Raw genomic sequence first — 11340 nt, 5'->3', positions numbered from 1 at the left:
TCACCTCGAGTAACTATTATTGAACCCTTAGACAATTTCCACTTACCATTACAAAAGGTATGTCGAAATCCTTTTTGATTAAGGACATTTGCAGACAATAAGTTAAGGTGTAAATAAAAAATATGGCACACATTATTTAATGTAAATGTACACCCAACACTTGTCTTCATACGAATATCACCTAATCCAACTATGCTAGTTGAACTTTCGTTTTCCATCTCCACACTACCAAAATCATAAGCTTAATAGTTCATGTAATACTCTCTTCTAGGAACACAATGGTATGAAGCACCTGAATCTACCACCCACTTTGTGTTTGAACTCTCGACATGATGACACTCACTAGTTGCACAAATCAAGGTGACAACATTATCACTCTGAGAAATAATTGCTACAATACTTTTATCATCTTTTTTTTTTTGTAAGTCTTGCTTCTTACTTTATTCTTTCTTCCAACGACAGTAAAACTTTTTTATATGGTCAGACTTGTTACAGTAATGGTATGTCCTAGTCTTTGTCTCTAGACTTAGACTTACCTTTTGAGTTATCACGGTCTTTAGGTCCCTTACTTTTGTTTCTTCCACGATTCTCAGCAACAAGAGCATATGAATTATCAACTCCCATCTCCTTTCTTCTTATCTCTTCATTGAACATGCTTTGTTTGATAACATCCAAAGAAAAAACACCTTTTGGAGCAAAGTTATTAATAGTCACAACCAAGGTTTCCCAATTGTTTGACAAAGAACTCAACAAGAACAAAGCCTACAATTCATCATCAAAATCAATCTTCATAGTAGTCAGCTTATTACTAATATCCTGAAAGTCACTCGAATGTTCGAAAACAGACTTCCCACCCTTTAATTTCAAATTAACAAGTTGTTTGATTAAAGAAGCTTTGTTATGTGTGGTCTTCCTTTCATAAAGGCCTTTTAATTTCTTCCACAACTCATATGGGTTGGACTCTTTAGATGCATGTTTAAAATGCTAATATCAACCCACTGCCTAATAGTCGCCAAATTTTTTTCTCTTTAACTTTTCCCAATTTTTTCTTCGATTTTCTCTGGTTTTGAAGGTTTAGAAATTGTGTCATCTGTTTTTGTGGTTGTTTCAATTGGATCAAACAAATCTTCCATCATCAGTCTCCAGATGGAGTAATTGTTTGATGTCAATTTTATCATTGAACTACCTCCACCATTACTGGTAGACTCCATAACAATGATTAAATTAAAAACCCTCTTTGATGCCAACTGATAGGACACAAACAATATAACAACAAGATCTCTTCCAAGACAATCGATGAAATAATTGTTCTCCAAAACACCACAAATAAATCATCAAATAATTACTAAGTGATCAACCAACAATGGACAACAATAAACCACAAAATATGGAAGGCTAGAAACAAAGCGCATGGACGAACTATACGTGGAAAACCTCTTCAATATGGAGAGTAAAAACCACGGGACTGTTGGGATTGATGCCCTAAAGTCTCGTGTTCTGTAGTTTGTAAACAGTTTGTACGAACGCTTTTGTTGTATAATATATGATATTTACTTCACATCTTATTTTTTGCTCAGTTATGTGTTTTATTTGCTTTACCACAAACCAATAAACATAAAATCCCTGGTTATTTGTATGTAACTTAAGCATGTATGTGGTGACATACAAGTGGATCATGTCTTGAGTGATAACCAAAATGATCTGTAGTATATGGATATAGAAAGGAAACCTTATCTTGGTAACGCTACGGATGCGGCCCGCTTTGTGGAATGGTCACAAGTGTTGTGACTTGTCACAGATGGTCTGATCCTGATCATTCGTGTTGGGGACATGCGAGCAGAGGCGTCTTATACAAAGAGTTTGCATAAGACCTGACCACGAAGTGTTAACTTCTCGTTATATAACACCATTCATGATAGAGACTTCACTTCACTAGGATGACCATAGGTAACATGACCTTAATCCTAAGTGAGTTGGGAACTCCTGCCATTGAAGGCGGTCTTTGATTTGTATGGGTGCGAGTGGCCAAGTCGCCGATTCAAACCTACCATTTTGGGGATTTGTCTAATTTGGGAGCTGGGAACTCAGCTACACAAGATGGAATTCACTCATTCCCCAAAGTAGAGGTAAGTAGATAGATAACTCCCTCAAGGGCTGATTCCAGGGCTTGAACGATGTGGCCCCACATACCTTTTCTTGACCCGAGAGGTGTTCACACATAGTTGGACTATGTTATATTGTTCATTAGATGAATCAGTGGTACTTAAAAAGTAAGATGTAACTACAGGGGGAAAACGATAAATTGACCTAGCTGTACTTACGAGCGTATGTGAAGGGTCATCATACTCATGATTGGTCATATCCGATGGACACAAAAATATATCTGTGGTAAGAAGAGTTCAGCTATTGGTCTTTAGTGGAATGCCTGATAGTTAATGGATGGTGGATCTCGTGGCTAAAGAGTTTAGTTAGCTATTCTCGTACCGTTGGAGCTTCAAGTCACAGGTCCATTAGGTCCCTGGGTAGTTTGGATAAAGTTGAGAATCAGTGTTTGGGTTAATTTGAAATGTTCAAATTGATAAGAGGGAGTTTGATTATATATGATATAATTGAACTGGTTGATTATATATAATATAATTGACTAAATGTATGAGATACATTATTTTAGAGGAAATTAGATATAAATATGATTGATCAAGTAGAGGAGAAATTAATATAGTAGATATATGATATCAAACTATAGGATAAGAATATAATATGATTATATTCATTAATTATTAAATTGGTTAATTATATGATAATTGGCCTAAAACTTCTCTCGGACGTGCGTTAGTGGGAGAATACGAAGTTGGTTATTGTAACCGAAGAATAAAATGAAAATTTGTTTCATTTTGCAAAAGTTCGAAAAAATCGCATTGGTGTGAAAATGTAACGATCACATAACTTGAGAGCCTATACAATAGTCGCTCATCGCCTAAATGATCGCACACCAGTGTCTAATCGATTGCACGCTAGTCCCTAAACGATCGCTTAGCTTTCCTAAACGATCACATAGTGTGCTGTGTTTTCTAAACGATCGTCTACCATTTACTAAACGATCGCTTAGTAAAACCTACATGATCGTGTAGCTTCTTCTAAACGATAAGCACTTAGCTATATGATAACTCATTTTCTCTCCCACTTGCTTGTCGTCTACACAATTTGTTCTTTCTCCAACCTTTATCAAACTCACCAAAGACCACACTTTGGATTCTCACTCCAAGAATACCAAGGGCTCCATTTTGGTTGTGTCGTCCCTGCTGCTATTCACTTGTTCGTGATTGTTCGTATTGCTGCCGTTCATGTAGACGATCGTGCTACTGCAGCCGACTTATTTGCTCGGCGATAAGAGTGTGGGTGGAGGTTCTTCCGCTGCATTTGAGTTCAAAGCTTGAAAAAGGTCTTTAACTGGTATGAGAACTCTTTTCCTTGTATTATAGTATTCAAAGCATGCCGTTAATTAGTGTAAATTGCATAACTGTTTGATAGAATGTATGTGTTGTATTTTGATCACAGTGAAATCGGAAAAATCCGAACGCGCTAATGGATGCTCTTCTTTAAGAGTTCTTTCAGGGACTTGTGAGGCATCCACCCTTGTTAACTTTTCATGTTAGGATAAAATTGAGAGAAAAAGAACCCAAATCAGTCATACAAAGATTCACTACCCACCAATACTATCATACATAAAAAATCAATACTGAAGAGATAAAAAATAATGAAAATCACCTAGTTTTATGGGTTCTGTTTGGCAGCAATTATAGACAAACCATAACTCCAAACAACGATCCAACCATTCAAAACGAGACCCTATGTATCCCGAACAGGCTGATAAAATTTCAGCACGATCCAACGGTTCAAACACCAACAACCGATAACTTTGTGGAAGGAAAAATCGAACTATTGTTTTTATGTCCAATTTTCTGCCTCTTTTTCACTCTTTTTCTTCTTAGGTCATCCTCATATCACATACAATAAATCCTAGGGCTTTTGAGATGGGCTAACCCAAAAAATTAGCCCAAATTGGACTCACAAGTTTGGACACCCACAACAACTTTCAATCACGAGTTTACATGAATTGAACATACTTCAAAAATTTTGTACACAAGTACTCTCAATAATTCATTTTGGTCAAACATTTTTTGAAAAACTGCAAATATATAGATTATTAAATTTCTCTTGCTTTTAGCATTCCGGATCTCTCGTTCACGATGGTTCATTTGGCATTTACTTTTTTTTTTTTTTTTTTAATACGGGATAGAGAGATTTAAATTACAAATTTTTTGGTTGTTAATATATTCATATGTCAATTAAGTTAGGTTCACTTTGATATTTACTTGATAATATTAGACGTGCTCTTGATACAATTGCCATATCGTTTTCAATCACATAGATTTTTTTTATTGTATTTATTAGTTGACCTAAAACGAAAATCAAAGAATAGACAATGGAGTAAAAACATCCCTCGGTTTCGAGAGAGATGATTCATATCACTAGCTAATTGATGAATATTATTGTGAGAAGCTAGATTGGATTTATTTTCTAAAAATGACTTTTTTTTAATATATATATATTTTTTTGAAAATGACTTAGATCTCAGACTTATATCTTTTTTTAAGATTTTTTTAGCCCCTAATAAAATTTTATTTTAGCTCCAATTTTAGCCAAAGTCGGCACCAGCAAAAAAAAAAAAAAAAAAAAAAAAAAAACTCCAATCTTTTAACATATTTATTTGAATCTGTTACTTAAAAAATAGGTTAAAAAAATAATTCTAATCACTATTTTGGAACTTACTATACATTAAATTTAGTGTCTACTTTAGTTTATCGAGTCTCCATTAACATTTCCATTATATATTTTGAAAATATATATCTACCATGCGTCTTTCCATAAATATCAATTGGTATTATTATCTTACAAACTTCAATAAAAAGAAAAATAACTTACAAGTAATAAGGGCTTATTTTAAGATTTATTGTAATTATAAAAACTAAATTTAGATTTTTAAAGGTACATAGTCTAAAATGGAAGGAGACTACAAAATACGAGAAAATGACTAAAAAGATATTTTAAGCTACAAATATAACAAATATAGTATTTTTAGGTACATTAGTAAAGTGCAAAAGGAAAAGAGGGGAAAAAACAAAGAAGGTAGTCCATCTCTTTGAATAGTTGCAACATTATTTTACGCAGCTCAAATAAATACCTATATTGACATAGATTTAAATGTTGACGTCAACGAAAATATCAAAGTTTTAATTTTATGAAAATGTCGAAGTCGATAGATATTTATGGAAGAAATTATAAAAAAAAACATTAAAAAAAATATATTTGAATTAGTAAATAACATTTTAGATTTTTTTAAAACAAGTTAACGTATCTATTATTTATATGATATTTATATTAGTGATATTTTATTACTTATTTTGTTATCTTTCGAAAACTCTTCAAATGAAAATGTTTACCATTGTGATATCAACCAAAATTTAATACTAGATTAGGATACTTATTACATAATCATCCGTTAAAACTTGAAAAGTTATATTAAAGATGAAAATGATTATTAAAAAAAATTAAAATAGATATTTTAATAGAGGGATTTTTAAAAATAGAAAAATAATGAAAACTATTTATACAAAATAACAAAATTTAATATTATTTGATAGAGACGGTTAGAAGTCTATCAGTGATACAAATTGATAAAAACCTATTATTGATATTATGTAACTTTTATCCGCTCTATAAATATTTTCTTTTTATTATTTGTGTAAATAATTTGATATTTTTTCTATTAGTGAAAATTTTACCATTTTAAAAAGTTAGATTAAAAAATAATAAACTCAAAGTTTGAAAGACTGCGTATTTCGATAATATCAACTTCGAGGTAAGTTGGATTCTAATGTGCCACGTATTATTCAAAGAATTTTTTTTTTGAAAGTATAAAATGAAAAAGAAAAAGAAAATGAAGAATTAGGTTATGGCAGCAATAAGGAAATGTGAGAAAAAGGCAGTAAATAGGGATTTGGAGAAATTAAGAAGATCGTCTGAAAAATCCAAAAGGTTAAAATGGAAAAGAAAAGAAAAATGTTGGGAGGGTGAAAGAAAGGAAGATATCACTCTCCGCCTCCGATGTTCTGAATCCCACCGGTGTGGTGCTGAGAGCCTCTTGACAAAACCCTTGCTCCAAACCCACGTCCCTTCTAGGGCACAATCCCAACCTCCTTCTACCGCAACCATGGCCCACGGTGGCTACGGCAAGCGCAGGGTGAACCCGCCAGCTCGCCGATCGAAGGGTTTGGCGGTTGAGAAGAAGCCCAAGTCCGTCTCCCTCAAGAACCAAATTCGATCTGCCGAGCGCATGCTTCGCAAGGTTCCCCCTCCAATTCTTTTCTTCTTTCGCTTTTAGAAATCATGGATGGCCATTGTGGTTCTTCTTCAAGCTGTTCTAGGTCGTTTTAGGGTTTTGGATTTGGTAACTAATTTGAGTTCTCTATGTAGGGAATTCGGTAAGTTTTGTTAGGGATGTCGTGTTGTTGGGTTTCCTCTTCCGAGGTCAAACAATCAATTAACACTCACTATATTCTTAAGATGGTATTTTTGCATGTTGTATTCCATTCATTGCAATTACTGGAGTTTAATATTGAAATGCTTCAATTAGGATAAGTTAAACTTACTATATGAAGGCACTCAAATATTGAGGTAAAGGACGTGCTGCAAAATTTTGTGACAAATAGGAGAGCCAAAGTGAGTTTCTGTGTGGGTGTAGTTTCTTGAGAGGTTGCTTAGTCTGTATTGAATTTAATATTAACACGATTTTGGTTATTACACGGAGCAACTACCTTTTGATGAGGAAGATGCGTACCTTTGTTGCCTTATTTTGCTCCGAAGGTTACTGTGCGTGTTTGTTGCCTTCTTAATGATTACTTTTCATTAACCTCCAGAATTTACCTGCTGAAGTGAGGGAAGCTCAAGAAAAGAAGTTGGAAGGACTTAGAAAACAGCAAGAAATTCATTCTCGTTTGGCTGTTGAGCGCAAAATATTCTTGCGCGATAGGAAGATAAAATTTTTTGGTAATACTCGGTAATAGTTTTTCTGTCATTTGATGGGGTTTGTTTTTCAAGCATGTGTTTATTTTTGATTTATTGTTTATTGTTCATTTTCTTTTAAAACTTTGCCCTTAATCCAGAGAGGAGAAAAATTGAAAGAAGAATTAGGCGACTTGAAAAGCTGCAACGTGCTCCATCTGGCCAATTGCAAGATTCAGATGTCGCAGATCAATTGTCTAAGTTGAAAGAGGATCTTGAATATGTTAGGGTATATAATAATTTTTTTTTCCTTGGATGTATCATATATGTATACATGTGTGTGGTGTGTGTGTTTTTTATATGTTATGCATGCTTGTATACATGTATGCTATGAAGCACAGATACTTCAGGTGAAACAAAGAATCCATATTAGACACGTATCGGATACCGATACTTCTAGTTTGACGTATCTATTTCTACGCGTACTTTTTTTAAAGAAAAAAGACAAGCAACTCATCTAATCTTTCCCAATCTAAAACTAGACAACCTATTTAAAAAACTCACTACTTGAATCCAAAACTAAAAGAAAAAAAATAAATAAAAGACCGAACCCTGGAATCATCTAATCTTCATTGTCACATTTGAGCCCCCACAAAATCTACCAAAATATAAATCATTTGGATATCTTCAACAATTCAATGAAGAAGTTCTTTGTTTATCTTCAATACTTCTCCCACTAATCTTCTTCTTCTTCTTTGTAATATGAGTCACTTTTCTATTGCATTTTATTAACTATTGTACTTCAACATCTTAGATGTTTGTTTTTTTTTGTATTATATTTCAGTGTTTGTATTCTATTTTGTGTTATTGTTATTAACTTGTATGCTAAATTTATTTATATCTTAGAATTTTTTTTAAAAAAGAAAATGTATCTTTGATGTATCAGTATCCTTGTTTTTTTAGAAATATATATATTAAAAAAATATATAAAAATTGACGTATCTTTAGACGTATTCGTATCTTAGCTTTTTAAAAATTAACAAATCGTCGTATCCGATCGTATCTGTATTGTGTAATCATATCTATGTCTATGCTTCATAGCATGTATGTATATGATAAATGCTTTGTTACACAGGAAATCATCTAACTTTTTTTTTAGGGTTGTTGTTACATCATAGTCTTCATTATCATTGTTTTCTAAAATGCCATCATTGCATATATTTACTATTTTTCATTTTTCTAGTGCGAATACAAATTCTTAGATAAGCCCAAATTCTTGGTTGACTTGTCTCCCATACCTTAGAGGAGGTATAAATCGTAGATTCAGGTTTCTTTGGCCATGTGCTTTGTTCTTTTCCCACTTACCCATGAATAAAACGATCAACAATAGTTACAACAGTTGTAATAATAAGTATGGCACTTGTTTTTTTTTTCCATTATTCTCTATATTGCAGAGTGAAAGTTTTTCGTTTGAATGCAGTTCTTTCCCAAAACAGAAAAATATGTAGCTTTATTTACTGGAGGTGATGATTCAGACATGGTTGATAGGAGGAATAAGTTGCGTGAGCAGATTAAAGCCAATCTGATTGCTGCGGCAGCCAGTGGAAAGGATTTAGAAGGTGGTTTCTTTACCATACTTTCTAGTTTTCTATTTCTTTCATATTTTTGTTGCTCTAATTTCTATTTTTCTGCCAAGTAGTTGGGGTTTTTTTTATTTTTTATTTTTTCTTTTCTTTCTCCATGGAATGTAAATTTATGGGTGAAGTCCTAACCATGAAATATTGGAAGGATGCCTTGTGACAGTTCTTATATTTAGTTTCGTTGGCTGTTTCTTTTAAACTCACCGTTCAGCAATTACAGTTCGAATGCTATTTTAGACTCCACTTGTTGAACTTTTGTCATCTCTATTTTAGCCATTTGTTGAACTCTTTTTTCATTAGCTCAATGGAAATTGGTTTCCTATATAAAAATGATACATTTTCCCTATTATTTTGTATTTGTAGTTTTTAATAGTTGTTTTATTAAGATCATAATACATTCTTTTTAATGATATGGAATCGACTCAAACAGAGACCGGTAGTGAGGATGATGGGTTGCTTGACATGAGTGAGGATGATTTCTTCTTATGTGGCAGCTCAAGTGATGAAGCAGATGCAGATGATGAATGGACAGACAAAAGTACAAGGTATGCAGGCTTTGAAGTTTCTTTCTATTCTTGTTTGATCATGTTTTGCGAGGATTTCGCCAATTGGGTATATTGAATGATTATTCTATGCTTTGGCAGGGAACAAGCTTCCAGTACTTCCGGCAAAGCTGCATCTGGCATGTCTAGTGACGAAAGAAATCATCAGGTTTAGATATGATTGCTGTTGTCTTGTAATAGGATGTTATTCTTTGGTATCTCATATCCCTTGTCCCCAGCCTCTTTTTCCATCCCCTCTTTATTTGACTAGCATTTTATGTAGAGGCAGATTTCTGCCAGAGTCTTGATGCCACCTCCTCGTCCTACCAAATCATTCTCAAGTTCATCTCAAGCTCGGTCAAAAGCTGGATCTTCGTTGAGAAAATCGTCTACAAATCACAGGGCTGAGTTTTCTACATCCAGCAATACATCAGGTAGTAGAAGTGGATCTTCTTTTAAAGTCAGGGGATCCTCAAACTCGCACACAGGTCAGAGCAGTAATATAAGTTCCAATTCTGATGCTCACAAACCCCGAAGAAAGAGGAGGCCAAAAAAGAAAAAACAGCAGGTAAGCCACTTGTACGAAAACCTTACTCCATGCTAACATTTGTCTTCTACTTCATAATCTCCTTTCCTATGATAATTGCAATTTCAATGTACATAGAAAATTTTAATTGTAATAACTTGATTATGATAGCAGTAGAACAAATATAATGCGTATCCATAGTCTCAATCCCCTTCTCATATTTCTTTTTAAGTTATTGCTTTAAGCCTCTCTCACTCACCATACACACATGAATTATTGATTTCCATGTGATTATGGAAGTACTTTGTACTCATTGGCCAGTCCCCTTTCTCATAGGTATGATAGATTGGCCTCGGCACGCTGTAACATTACAAGCCTGAACCTGACTTCTGAAGCGGATTCTGAATCTTAACTCTTCCATGAAAGTATCTTATCTGCTGTTAACCCCTTTGGCGGGTTGCTGCATTATATATATCAAGGGTTTTAGATATCATTTCCTTTAGTTCTGTAATGATCTATGATCTTTTATTGTGGCCCTTTTTTCTCTTGTTTTCCCTTTTGGATCATCAGAAAATCTTCACAGGTTTGTGGTTTTGGGTTGTTTCTTTCCTATACTCAAACTTGTATTGGAACCTGAATCTTATATACCATGCTTCTTCTGTGGCCTTTCTCAATATTAGTTCCACTCGTTTCCCTGGTGAGATGCGATGGCAGTTCCCGTATATAAGAGTTATATTGAACTGACATAAATTTTAGTCGTATTACCCAAACCAATTCACCTACATCCTCCTAATTCTATGCTTTTGAGTCCACCATAATTTACCTAAAGGAACAGAATTTTAATTGATGTTGGTTCTTGTTTTTCATTAATTTATTAATTTTTAATATGAAAAAAAGGGGATATTGCAAATATAGCAATAAGGTCCAAAGTATTAGTAAATATAATATAATACAAAAGAATTTGCAAATATATAGCAAAATTTAGATCCATCTCTTGAGTCCATTGATGATAGATTATATTCTTGATAGGAGATTATCGTTGCTGGATTTTGCTATATTTGTAATTTTTTTGTTATACATTTAATTAGTCCAAAAAGTGTTACACAACCTAGGTAACTAAAGAATAAAATTAATCTAACCAATAACATAGTTTAACTGTCTAAAATATTATACACTGACTAAGAGAGTATGGATTTGAATCTTCATCTCATAAATATTTGGGTGTTATATATTTCTATTGTAATTATTTTCTCTCAATTTTGTTATAGGTCCTTTCAATTTTATTATAGGTTAAACTACAAACAAAAAAAAAGACAGAAAACTTCGATGTATGTTTCATTAATACTCATGTTCTACACAATATTACCATCCATCATCCCAAACTTCATAACTATCATTGAATATAAATTTCGTTAGTGTGACGTTGGTCAACAATGAAAATTAGAACCCGAACATTGTCATATTCGTTTTTAAGTTATAATTTTCATAATTGATACTGATTTTACTCTAAAGAATAGTTTTGAAATATTTAAGAAAGGTAAAAGAATAAAATTGTAACTTTTTTGAAAGA

At 33.1% G+C, this 11340-nt stretch overlaps 1 protein-coding gene across 2 annotated transcripts; it reads left to right on the top strand.

Moving 5' to 3' along the window:
* Positions 1-5977: 5977 nt before the first annotated feature.
* Positions 5978-10444, top strand: LOC120069429 (rRNA-processing EFG1-like protein (DUF2361)). 2 transcript variants are annotated; one of them, XM_039021177.2, is made up of 8 exons: positions 5978-6406; positions 6978-7107; positions 7224-7351; positions 8543-8681; positions 9133-9247; positions 9347-9413; positions 9534-9812; positions 10107-10444. In XM_039021177.2, the coding sequence occupies exons 1-8, from the start codon at positions 6014-6016 to the stop codon at positions 10110-10112; spliced, it is 1257 nt and encodes a 418-aa protein (XP_038877105.2). In that variant the 5' UTR covers positions 5978-6013; the 3' UTR covers positions 10113-10444. The 2 variants fall into 2 exon arrangements, with proteins under 2 accessions (XP_038877105.2, XP_038877104.2); XM_039021176.2 differs by having other exon boundaries at positions 6009-6406; positions 9528-9812.
* Positions 10445-11340: the final 896 nt, after the last annotated feature.

This window comes from Benincasa hispida, chromosome 1 (assembly GCF_027475165.1).
Source record: "Benincasa hispida cultivar pf3 chromosome 1, pf3_genome.v1.1, whole genome shotgun sequence".
Taxonomy (NCBI): Eukaryota; Viridiplantae; Streptophyta; class Magnoliopsida; order Cucurbitales; family Cucurbitaceae; genus Benincasa; species Benincasa hispida.
This window is presented reverse-complemented; position numbering and strand designations above follow the sequence as displayed.